Below are 12,950 nucleotides of genomic sequence, written 5' to 3'. Positions count from 1 at the left end.
CACACACACACACACACACACACACACACACACACACACACACACACACACACACACACACACACACACACACACACACACAGAACAGTAATCCCTGACCTTCCCATAGTGACCTGGAATTCCCTTACCTTGATGACACACTCTCACACTCCACCACACATTCTGACAATGCAGCTCAACTGGCGTAGCTACTTGGCTGCTACCTTGCAGCTCCGGCAATATCAGCACAGGGTCATTTCCCTACGGTTCATGCAAAAGCGTAGTGCAAAGTCAAATTCACTCAAATGTCACGCCTATCTTAGATTCCATATGATTCCATCACATTTGTTATATTGTTTCTTTCTGCTTGTCTGCCTGTTTGTCTGTATGTATGACTGTCTGTTTGTCTGTGGCAGGCCGGCGCCTGCCTGCCTTCTTGCCTGCCTGCCTTCCTGCCTGCCTGTCTGTCTATTTCTGTCTATGTGAAGATGTGGGTGACAGCATTCGTCTCTCCTGTAAGTTAACAATAAGAGCTTTGACACAAATACAAGCACACCCACAATGTTGGGACCGCTAGGTCTAGAACAAGGATCTAGAATGATCTGGAAGTACCCATGAGCCCATAAGACGTTCTGACCCGGCGGCTGAAACATTGGATGGTTATCATTTGTCGTGATGGTTCCATTGGGTTTAATCAAGGTGAGTCTTCTGATTTGTTCCATGTACTTCCTCACCCCATGTTGAACATGTGATATCTGTGTCTAACAGTGTGTTTGTAAAAAAGATGGGATGAGCAGAGAGTGGGGATCCAGGGGACCGGTTCGCAGACGCTTTCCTCTCTCACAGAACCGGACGCGGGCGGGACACGTGGTCCGAGGCATCACCATGGCAACCCCTGTGACAGTCACACCTGTCGCACGCGGGGCCCAGCTGGATCATGGGAAGTGGCGGGCCGAGGAGGTAATAACCAATCACGGTAATCCCTTTTTGTGCCGAGTCTGGATCTGCAGCAGCGGACTTTGCAGATTCTTGTCTGAGACGTTGGGACCTGCAGCCCAGCCGGGTTGATAGTAGTAGTAGTTAAGTAGCTGATGTTCGTATAAGTAGTGGTAGGATTTGCTCCGGGGTAACTATGGCTGTTGCTGCCCGTGGGGCGGAGGAAGATAGTGACGGCGCGATAACGGGCGGACAATGGATCGCTTCCATGGAAACGGTTGAGGATCTGAAAGAGGCGTGGACAAAGGTTGCACCTGTAGGTATCTGGCATATTTAAATGCTCAAATACTGGAAATATACCCAGACCCCTCTAAAGCAATTGTTTTTTGCTTTTATATTATCGTTGCCACACTTTTGTGCAAATTTATACAAGATATAAGTATGAGATTGAATATGATTGTGGATATAATAGATTCGCATTTTGAACCGATAAGCTATTCTTATTGTGCCTCTGGACTTGTATAAGTCAGGGTTGGCAGGCGCAGAGATAAGATGTCTGCTGAGGAGAGTTACAACACAAGAGTTGGTGCAATACAGCCACAGTACTTTTCCAGTGAGAGAAGTTGCCACCACTGAAGAGAAAGACGTGTCACATAGTATCACATGGACATTTGATTATACAGTAGATGCCGTAGTGAATCCAGTGATTGCCGATACGAGAACAATATCCATCTCCTATGGATTTGGTTCAGATGCTTATGAGCTTTCATCTGTTGTGTGGTGTCATTGATTACGTGTCATCAGTACTGTGTTGGCTGCTCACGAGCTCGTTGGCTGTGTGTATGTGAAGTCTTTGTGTTCAGTGGTCAGACAACACAGAGAACGGCTTTTGTCATGCTGATGGCCCAGGCGAAGAAACCAGAGTGTGGGAGGGAATTGATTGACTGGGTGGGTGGATTTTTCTACCAAGTTACCCACTTTATAGTTTGCTGGAGAATATGAGCAGAATAAGTTAGTGTGTCCCTCAATGTGAATGGATGAATGGCTGAAGGATAACATTTATATTCGGTATCAGAGAGAGCAGTGAGTGACGTGCACAGTAGACCAGACGTGCAGTGATGCACACACACCAGACGAGGGAGAAGGTGGGGTTGAGGGGAAGAGGAATTTACAGAATGATGACACATTCCGAGCAACACTTTATGGTCAGGTGACGAATTTCCTGTTTAAATGCAGCCGTAGAGCGAAGTTGATTGGCTTTGGCAGGAGGACACCCATTTTCCCTCCTTCTTTGTCATCGTCTGCCTCCACCCTCCCACCAGTCACACGCTCCTCCTTTGCCGGCTTTGCCTTCATCACAGAACACGCCAGCCAATCACAGGGCAGAGGGTGTGTCACTCAACCCTCCGTGACTAACCAGCTTAACCAATGAGAGGGCACAGTTTAAAGACCGGCTCCCCGCCTCCTCTCTCTTCCTCTTTTTTTGCCTCCTTGTCTCCTCCCCTTTGGTGTCTTACAGCTCGGCTTTCAGTCCCGCCCCCCCCCCCCACACTTCCTGGCTTAACAGAGAAAGAGAGCTAGGGAGGGAGCTGGAGAGAGCGCAGGAGAGACAGAGGGGAAGCAGTGCTGCACAGTTTTTACCTCCACATGCTGCAGCTCTGCCTAGTGTAGCTCACGGATTGTACCAAGTGTAGACTTACCTATGTTTTAGTTGTGTTCATGTGAGGGATAGGGATAGACTTAAGGTACTTTTTAGGGGGGGAGATCTTTGTTTGTCTGCAGTGTATGCCCGTGTGTGTGTGTGTGTGTGTGTTTGCGTGTGTGTGACAGTGCCATTGTGGCTGTGTGTGTTTAACATACAGAAAGATATATTCTCAGGATGATTGCGGCCCAGTTGATAGCCTATTACTTCACGGAACTTAAGGATGACCAGGTTAAGAAGGTGAGTCACCATCTCTGTGTCCTCCATGACTGATGGGGGTTTCCCTTGTGAGTTGTGTCTGTGCCGGTGACTGTGTCTTTGGGTTTTGAGTTATACATTTGTGTGTACAAGAAGAAGAGAGCTATACTGTATGTTTATCAAATGTTTGTTTTGCAGGGAGAGGTTAGGCAGAGGAGAGGAGACAGCGAGTGGTAGAGGTCATTAAATGTATTTCCCTGTCCTCATTGGAGCCAGCCATTTTTGCTTCAGATACCGCCCAGGTGTGTGTGGAGTGTAAAGTATGGAGTGTGTGTGTGTGTGTGTGTGTGTGTGTGTGTGTGTGTGTGGTGTGTGTGTGTGTGTGTGTGTGTGTGTGTGTGTGTGTGTGTGTGTGTGTGTGTGTGTGTGTGTGTGTGTGTGTGTGTGTGTGTGTGTGTGTGTGTGTGTGTGTGTGTGTGTGTGTCGGAGATCTGCCTTTGGGTGAGTAGTGAACAAGGTGGTGGCAAATTAAGCAATAAATAAGGGGAGAGAGAGAGAGAGAGAGAGAGAGAGAGAGAGAGAGAGAGAGAGGAGGAGAGAGAGAGAGAGAGAGAGAGAGAGAGAGAGAGAGAGAGAGAGAGAGAGAGAGAGAGAGAGAGAGAGAGAGAGAGGAGAGAGAGAGAGAGAGAGAGAGAGAGAGAGTGAGAGTGAGATTGAGAGAGAGTATATGATGAAAGTATATGATGAGAGAGAGGATGTGACCGATAGAGCCAGCCCATGGTCAATGTGCTGAGCCATTTGACTTTGCAGCACTCCGGGGTCAACCAGTCCTTTGTCAATGTTACTGTCATGTTGGCTGAGACAGCAAATCTGCAGTCGCTCTACTGGGGTCAAATAGGAGAAAGTTTTGCTTTAAGGATGGAAAAGGGAGGGAAGAGAAGCAGAAGCTGGCACCTAGTGCGACCTAAACAAAATCTCTCAACAACATAATCTCACAACGTAGTCTCATAGTCATGTGAGATTGTATATAGATAGCCTCATATACATAGTTATACATAGTCTCGCGTATAACATGTTTGCCTTGTGGGTTGGACAGCCTAGTGGTCAACCAGGATCTTAGAAGGAAGTTAGCAAACATGACCGAGGGATTGAGGAGAGGAGAAGCTAGGGAGGTAAAAGGAAACAAGGGAGCCACTTAGTTGTGACAGGACAGGTAAGGGGAGGATAGAGATGGGTGAGGTACACAGACGAGGAGGTACGCAACGAGGAAGCACGGCCAGATAGGAGAGGAGATGAGGGGAAGAGATTGGAAAGGAGATAGGGAGGAAATAGCAGAGGCGATAGCATAAGAGGAGATGGGAGTGGAGGTAAGGGAGGAGGTATCAGAGGAGGTAGGAGAGGTGGCAAGAGAGGAGATTGAAGAAGAGGTAAGAAAGTAGGTATGAGAGGAGAGTGTAGAGAAGTTAAGTGAGGAGGTAGGAGAGGTGGTAAGGGGGGAGGTATAGGAGAGGAGGCAGAGGAAGCCAAAGGTGGTTTAAGAGGAGAATGATGAGGAGGTAGGAGAGGAGGTAAGGCAGCAGGTAGGAGATGAAGTAAGGGAGGAGGTAGGAGAAGAGGTAAGGGAGGAGGTAGGACAGGAGGTAAGGGAGCAGGTAGGAGAGGAGGTAAGGGAGCAGGTAGGACAGGAGGTAAGGGAGCAGGTAGGAGAGGAGGTAAGGGGGGACTTGAACAGAGTGAATATGTGTTCTTTCATGATATTCTGAGGGTTGGGGGCCAGCTGCCCCCACAGCTATGTACACTGCTGTATAACTGACCTGACCGGTTGGCCAGGCCGAGGGCCGTCAAGCAATAACTCTTTCACTGCTTCCGAACAAAACAGGTGTTGTGTTTCCGCAATAGCTTAGGTGGTCTAGAATTTCAGCCAAGTAAATGGCAGATTCGGTGATGATTAAATGTATTGTTGGCCGCCTTTATGTGCCTACTCTGTTCCTTTCTGCGTACGCAAATCCATAAACATTTCAAAGCTAAAAGGGTTTTTTCCTCACTTGACATCTTTATGAATGCTATGACTTGTGTCGTCATTTTGAGGCAGGGTCCCTTTAAGGGCGCTTAATGATGACATCGGAAGGCAAGGGCTTGACCTAACACCCTGGGTCAATCAGTGACCCATCATGTTATCAGTGTCATTTTGTTTTATTGTTCCCCAGGAACTTCTTTCCCTTTTGAAGTTTGGTGTCACCTCATTGTCTCCTCACCCAGTTACAGTGTTTTATTACACTCCTTTTCCCCGTCTCCTTCCTGTTACACCGTAGCGTCCTGCGTCCCTAAAATAGGCCAGCTTTACACCATGTGACCGCAGGTGAAAGGAGGAGAAGGCTTAGGAGACAAACACACACACACACACACACACACACACACACACACACACACACACACACACACACACACACACACACACACACACACACACACACACACACACACACACACACACACACACACACACGAGATTGCCACTGTTTGTATTTACACGTCTCGTACCCAAAGCAGCAAGAAGCGGTTAGCATAAGGGTGTTAGCTTAACGAGTTGGCTGCTCGTATCAATGGGATATCTTATGTTAATGTTGTTGGAGACGAGGTGAGACGTTGTGGGTCTATTTACTGCAGTGAAGGAGCCATCGTTTACCATCATCCAGCTTTAATCAAGTCCACTGCAGTGTCCTTGACTGTCTGCTTCCACTGGTGAGGGAGGTGTGTGGGTGGCTGGGTGGGTGGGTGGGTGGTCGGGCGGCACCATGCGTGCGTGTGTCCGTCTGTGTTGTAAAAAGCGAGAGGGCAAAACAGAGGACGGCATTTTTCCACATATAAACTGAAGCCGGGGTAGAGAGGTGTCGTCACGCTCATGTCCAGACACACACACACACACACACACACACACACACACACACACACACACACACACACACACACACACACACACACACACACACACACACACACACACACACACACACACACACACACACACACACACACACACGCGCGCGCAGCGGGGTCTGGTTTCATCAGCTTCCCTCGGCAGCCTCCCTATGACGACAATACCAGACCGCAGGGGGCAGGGGGGGTGAGAGACGCAGTGGAGAGAGGAGGAGGAGGGGGTGGGGTGTGGGAGGAGCCTAGATCCGTTAGTCAGAGGCCTGGGGACAGTTGGGAAATGTAGTGTGCAGTGTGTTCTCCTCAGAGTCTGGTGACGGTCGCCGGGGAGAATTAGGGGAGGGGGAGAAAGCAACGTATCGGTTTTAGTAAGAGAGGGAGGGAGGCGAGACTAAAGGAGAATGGAGATGGAGAGACCCCATGGGTCATTCAACACCACGGTGTACCCAGAACTGATTAAGGACAGGTCTGTTTCTGAGTGCTGTGTTGGTTCCCTGGAGTTCTGTGTAAAAACACGCGTACACACACAAGGACATCACAATGTCACCTTAGATAGAAGGGAGTGTACCCTGGTAGAATTGAAGCCGTAAGCGCTCTACACTGTTAATGTCCGGCCCAGAGCTGTGCCTGCATGCTGCAGGTTTGTCCTCTACTGGGGTAAAGTACAGAGTCATGAACACAGATGCTAATGTTGCTCTTGCCGTGGGGGATTATATGGTTCAACTGGGTTCCTTCGCTTCGTCTCCTGCCTTGGGGGTTCCACTCATCTGGGCTGCTCGGCTAAAGGCTATATTGTCATTCAAATAAGACCAAGAGGCCCATCTTGAAGTAGGCTGGCTATTGGATGTGACAATGTAATGCAGGACATGAAGTAATGTACTGCAATACATTGCAATGTGTTGGTTAGGTTAAGTTTTTCTTCCCCATTTTTTAGTACATTTCCTGATTACTGTCACAAATTCATACAAATACATTTTGGTAGGGTTGGTTTTAGTTCGCGAGTTGCCATACTTTATTTATTCGATTGCTAAGCTGATCTGTAGCTATAAGCTTTATGTTGGATTATTTCCTGGGTGTGTGAATAAAGCTTACAAGGAAATACAGTTGGCATGTGACTTCTATACCAGGAAATATAACATTCCACTGAACCATCGTCATGACATGTGCCCCTGTGTGTGGGAGGGGTTTGTGTGTGTGTGCGCGTTGCCTTTTGTGTCCCAATCGTTTGTGACTTGGCCAAAGTTTCAAGATTACACCCTTGCCAGGATCAACATCCCATATAATCAGCATTATATGACGTATTTCACTATTGAATTCCCCAATGTTGAATTTACTAGAACTACAAGCCCACGCTTGCGTGGCTTTCCGTGATGCGACACGCATAATAAAGGCTGAATGGACCCTGGGGTGTGTTCCAATGAAAATGCCCTTTCTATGTTTTTATAGAAAGGAAAATCAAGAGTTCTGTCTTTTCATGAGTGTAACCCTTTTGCTTTAAAGGCATCCTCTTGTATGCTGCACATCTGTATCAGCAAATGTAAAAAAAAATATTTTTAAAACCACAAATAAAACAGTAACAGAAATAATTTCTCGTGGACCTTTCTCGCTTCCTCCCAGATCGACAAGTACCTGTACTCCATGCGCTTCTCCGAGGAGACGCTGTCGGACATCATGCAGCGCTTCCGCCGGGAGCTGGCCCGGGGCCTCGGTCAGGACACCAACCCCACCGCCACGCTCAAGATGCTGCCCACCTTCGTGCACTCCATCCCCGACGGCTCAGGTGCGTACCCCCAGGTGGTGTGTCTCCTCCCGGGATCTACCCTTGTTGCGTGCCCCGTCGGGACGGAGTGGGCCTGACCTGTAGGGGGTTATGTTAGCGACGTTGTTATTGTTGTAGCGTGTTGCCGTGGGAATGAGTTTGACTATTCGTGTTAGTATTGGTGTGAGTGGTTCCGTTGCTGTCAGAGGTCGGCCACTACTGTAGCGTCGAGGTCAAACAGGGACACGCCTTGTGTCCATATTCTATATTCATAACAAACCCTCCAAATGTACCCAAGCACACAGTAATGAAATCCTTCTGAACGTGAGTGATGTATGAAAACCCATTATCAAACGGAGCCAGGTCTCTTGTGACTCACCCAATCTCACAAGCCTCTTTATCGCCAGTCCTTGCTGACGTATAGCATATAAATTGAAATATGAGGCATAGAACTAAACAATTTTCCGACATCTCTTCCTCAAACTTGTGGTCCATTTGATTAACTTAGAAATTAGTTTTTTTCATATGAGAATGACCTCGGCTTAGTCGGCTACTATATAAACTGGCCACATAAAAAACAGTTGCCCTAGTCACGCCTAGTCATGTCGAAAAACACAATGTTATTTTTTTTTAAATGGCCTCAATTATGGGTCAATTATAGTTGAAGGGCAGTTTTCTCCTCTTTCTTGAGTAAACACATAGAGCATAACTAACCCTTACCCTCCTTTTGCAGTAGTCGAAACTTTGGTTGCTAGTGGCTGCCATGATAACCTTGAATGGCCTGTTATCTGAAGGCCACATATCACTCACTTAATCTATATATGCGTCTATTCTTTAGTCCCAATCTTTTCAGAATTACCAGTGTTAAACTCTAATGCTTTTGTCCTTGAATCCAAAAATGTTTTGTCTATGTTTGGAACAAGCTGTACCACAGTGTAGCGTCAAACAGCTGGCGCCCGTGAAGTGGTTTAGATAGGCAGGTCTTATGGGATTTGTAGTCTAAAAGGCTGGTCCATCGGGACAACCACATTGTTACGTATTTAACTCCAGAGTAATTATAACCTATTTTTTTTAAGGCGCGAAAACAATCTATAATCCTTTGTTTATCAATCAAACACAAATATACAATTTTAAGGCTTTTGGTTTTTGTTTGCTGATCAGGATTCAAAGCTGTCCCCTTTCCAGGAAGTCTCCCTCATCCACCACCCCAGAGACACCAGCGCACCATGCACACATACACACCAGCTGCCACAAGCCCTGTTCGACCCTAGCATGGGAAATCAGTATACCTGTGGTATACACACACACCAACGGACGGAAGTAAAACACGTTCTACCGCAAATATGCACCTGCAGATAAGCCTGGTTACTACTATGGACAGAGGTCAAATGATTGCACCCATCAGAGCTCTAATTATTTGTTTCCTTGTGCGCATTGCTGAGTTGCTTCATTGTGAGTCTTTCATATACAGATAGTGACACCACCCAGACTACTCAGCTTCCCATTTGCACCTTGTTCTTTAAAAATTCAAAATGTTATTTAATATTATAAGTTTTAAGTAAACATATATATTTTTGTGAGTAGCCTCTCTGTAACACAGCAGTTGAGGAAGTGTATCCTGTCCACCATCAAACTCAGTCTGATCTGTAAAATACTACAGATCAGTAGTATTTTAAATACTACTAAACAGTAGTACTCCCATTGTGAGCGACAGTTGGCTCACAATGTGTACTCGAGTCAAAGCATACCAGGACTTTTACTTTTACCCACCTAGAGTCATCCATCACTGCTGATGGGTTTATGAAGCAGTTTCATTGACTGAGCCCCAAGAGTATCACACCACCTCAGTTGTGCTTTGGGATAAATCCAAAGCCGTCTTAAGAGTAGAAAAGTCCTCCATTCAGATTAGAAAGTGTTCCTGTTCAGCCATGTGCCTCCAGAATTTAGATTAGTAATAAGTTACAACTGATATTGAATTTATTTACGATCGGTTTGATGAGGCTTCAAATTTTATGTTCACCAATTTGAATGCAAAGGAAAGTTGAACTAATTTACTCTTAAAGCGGCTGATCAAAGGATCACGGGAACACAAATGAAAATGGCTGCTTGTCTCTTTCTCCGTCTAGAGAAGGGAGACTTCATAGCGCTGGATCTGGGGGGCAGTGCCTTCCGCATCCTGCGTGTGCGCGTGAGCCACGAGAAGAAGCAGACTGTTCAGATGGAGAGCGAGATCTACGACACGCCGGAAGACATCATCCACGGCAACGGCACCAGGGTACGTCCACCGTGGCGAGCCTCGGACGAGCGCCGGCGCCACTTCTTAAGGCTCAGTTACGGTTCCACGTCGACGCAACGCAAGGGGGTTCACGGACCCATACGTCCTTGCCGACCCTCCTAGCGTCCACCGCAAGGGCCTGACGTGCGCTTCCCAAAAATGTTAACCTTTGCGTTGAGGCGACGCTGCAGCAAGAGCTGTGATTGGTCCGCTAAAACTCGACGCAGAACGAAAACAGGTTCAGCGTTTTTTCGTCCTGCGTCCGCTTAGTCCTCGCGTTGCGTCGACGTGGAACCATAACTGAGCCTTCGCTTACACCCGTGTCCGCGTGTCCCGAGACAAGTGGCTGATACTCTCCTGATGTTTTCCACCCCCGCAGTTATTTGACCACGTGGCCGAGTGTCTCGGGAACTTCATGGAGAAGCACAACATCAAAGACAAAAGACTGCCGGTCGGGCTCACCTTCTCGTTCCCCTGCCAACAGACCAAACTAGATGAGGTAAGATCGATAATATCGACGGCTGGATGAGATACCGGCACACAGTCAGACAGACGAGACGAGGGGGCAGAGTTAGGGACAGACAGCGGTGCTGCTGCTACTCCTCTCATCCTCCTGCCCTGTCCCTCTGGATACCTAGGGCTATCTGCTGACCTGGACCAAGAGGTTCAAGGCCAGTGGAGTGGAGGGGATGGACGTGGTCCAGCTGCTCAACAAGGCCATTAAGAAGCGAGGAGTAAGTGCCTTCTGTCACTTATAGTCCAAGCTTTGTTCATTTGTGCCGCTGCGTTGCGTTGACTTCCTTCATTCATTCACTCAGCGGTTCTAAATGTTGCTGTGTGTGTTTGTGTATGTGTGTGTGTGTGTGTTTGTGTGTCCATGTGTGTGTGTGTGTGTGTGTGTGTGTGTGTGTGTGTGTGCGTGGTATTAAGGACTACGATGCAGACATCATGGCGGTGGTGAACGACACTGTGGGGACCATGATGACTTGCGGCTTCGACGACCAGCGCTGTGAAGTGGGCATCATTGTTGGTGCGCCACCCTTATAGGATTCATTCATTTATTCATTTATTTTCACAATGTGCATTTTAGAAATACTACAAATTAGATCTTTGTTGGGTTTTGGGTCATTCCATTTAGGTTTTCAGGGGCTGGCTAAGCTCAGGAGGTAGAGCAGGTTGACCTCATATTGAGTGTTGAGGTGTCCCTGAGCAAGGCACCTAACCCTAAATGCTCTTTACGAGCTGGCGGTGGTCGTGCATTGTTGTCTCCAGCGTCGGTGTGTGAATGTGTGTATTAGCCTTTGTAAGTCGCTTTGGATAAAAGCGTCTGCTTCATTCCCTAAATGTAAATGTTCACAACAAAAAACAAAAATCTATCAATCAACAACATTAAAAACCAAAAGGTGAAGTACCCATAACTCCTCCTGTGTCTCTCTGTCTCTGCGTCCCTCCAGGCACTGGGACCAACGCGTGCTACATGGAGGAGCTGAGGCACATCGACCTGGTGGAGGGCGACGAGGGACGCATGTGTGTCAACACAGAGTGGGGGGCCTTCGGGGACGACGGCAGGCTGGAGGACATCCGCACCGAGTTCGACCGAGAGATCGACAGAGGCTCCCTCAACCCCGGCAAACAGCTGTACGTGTGTCACCCCCCCCCCCACCCAAACACTCACACACTGGAGGGAGCAAGGGGCTGATAGATGCTATTGTTTTGCTGCATAGTTCCAACATGAATCAAGAGATGACCATGAAACGTCATCAGAGAGGAAGGAAGCGATGCTTCGTCGAAATAATGCCTTTTGTCGACACTACTGCTGGGGCCGGCTCGTTTGAAATATGTTTTTTTGGGTTGGAACGTTTGTTTCGAGTTTTGGCCTGTGTGTTATGATTCACTTTTCTCTGAGTTAGGGATGGAGTTGAAGAAAATTGCGACACAAACACAGGCTTGCTGCAGCCATGGATTCAAGCTAATGACCCAATCAACGAAGATCTTACTAGCTAATCCGAGCTAAAAATAATAGCTGCCTCATAAAATACAATGTTTCGCTCGCCCTTGCCTTGTGCAAGTGTTCGTTGGGATTGCAGTATCCATTTCAGCACACGTTGCCAATATTACCTTTTGTACATTTTGACAGTTTGATTCATTTTATTATATTTCTATCCATTTGATCTCTCATTTCTTCTGCCTGTGTCAGTCCAGGAGTGGAACGTTGCCTGTGTGCGTGTCGTGTATTTGTGACGCTGTGCTCCTACCCCCAGCTTCGAGAAGATGGTGAGTGGCATGTACATGGGCGAGCTGGTGCGCCTCATCCTGGTAAAGATGGCCAAGGAGGGACTGCTGTTCGAGGGGCGGATCACCCCGGAGCTGCTCACCAAGGGCAAGCTGGACACCAAGCACGTCTCCGCCATCGAGAAGTACGTCACCGCCGTGACCTAAGGAGGGCACGCCCCTTCTCCCGGGTCACACTTTAATACCATGGGCTTGAATCAAGTGGTGTTGGACAAATCTCGGTTTGTAATAGAACCACATGTCTGTCGTTTACCGAAAGGCTTCCCTGAATGATTCTTAACCCGCTCATGGTCAAAAGATTATTTATTTATTATCGCTTTGGGTTAAAGTGTCTGCTTAATAACACCAATATTTCCTCTCTCTCTCTCTCTCCCAGGAGTAAGGAGGGCCTGACCAAGGCCAAGGAGATCCTGATCAGACTGGGTGTGGAGCCCTCAGCCGATGATTGCATCGCCGTGCAGCATGTACGTACCACTTGTCACACCTGATGCTAATCCAAACCACTGGAAACGCATCAGCCAATCAGAGGGCCGAAACACGCCCGTATTATTAGTTTAGCCGTTTCTAAACATGAGGAACTTGTCTTTCTCCACCCCAGGTGTGTGCCATTGTGTCCTTCCGCTCCGCTAGCCTGATAGCCGCTACGCTAGGTGCTATCCTGCTACGTCTGAAGGAGAACAAAGGGGTTGCTAGGCTGCGGACCACCGTGGGCATTGACGGGTCGTTGTACAAGATGCATCCTCAGTGAGTGGCGCTGACGTACAGTAGTACAGATTCAGTAAACAGTACAGTACATACTGTAACTCATCTGCCAACACTACCACAAGACGATACGGAAGTGACATTTGTGGGAAAAGGTTATATTACATATCACT

The 12,950-nt window shown here is 47.8% G+C and overlaps 1 protein-coding gene across 1 annotated transcript in view; it reads left to right on the top strand.

Moving 5' to 3' along the window:
• The first annotated feature begins 2,468 nt into the window (after positions 1-2,468).
• LOC130403091 (hexokinase-1) overlaps positions 2,469-12,950 on the top strand; it is a 17,273-nt gene continuing 6,791 nt past the window's right edge. Inside the window, exons 1-10 of the mRNA XM_056607253.1 lie at positions 2,469-2,857; positions 7,367-7,529; positions 9,635-9,783; positions 10,163-10,282; positions 10,422-10,517; positions 10,714-10,813; positions 11,238-11,421; positions 12,045-12,200; positions 12,452-12,539; positions 12,674-12,819. Of these exons, the coding sequence (XP_056463228.1) occupies positions 2,795-2,857; positions 7,367-7,529; positions 9,635-9,783; positions 10,163-10,282; positions 10,422-10,517; positions 10,714-10,813; positions 11,238-11,421; positions 12,045-12,200; positions 12,452-12,539; positions 12,674-12,819 (1,265 nt within the window). The 5' untranslated portion in view covers positions 2,469-2,794. The remainder of the gene's footprint in view (positions 2,858-7,366; positions 7,530-9,634; positions 9,784-10,162; positions 10,283-10,421; positions 10,518-10,713; positions 10,814-11,237; positions 11,422-12,044; positions 12,201-12,451; positions 12,540-12,673; positions 12,820-12,950) is intronic.

The sequence above is a fragment of the Gadus chalcogrammus genome, chromosome 14 (genome assembly GCF_026213295.1).
Source record: "Gadus chalcogrammus isolate NIFS_2021 chromosome 14, NIFS_Gcha_1.0, whole genome shotgun sequence".
Taxonomy (NCBI): domain Eukaryota; kingdom Metazoa; phylum Chordata; class Actinopteri; order Gadiformes; family Gadidae; genus Gadus; species Gadus chalcogrammus.
This window is presented reverse-complemented; position numbering and strand designations above follow the sequence as displayed.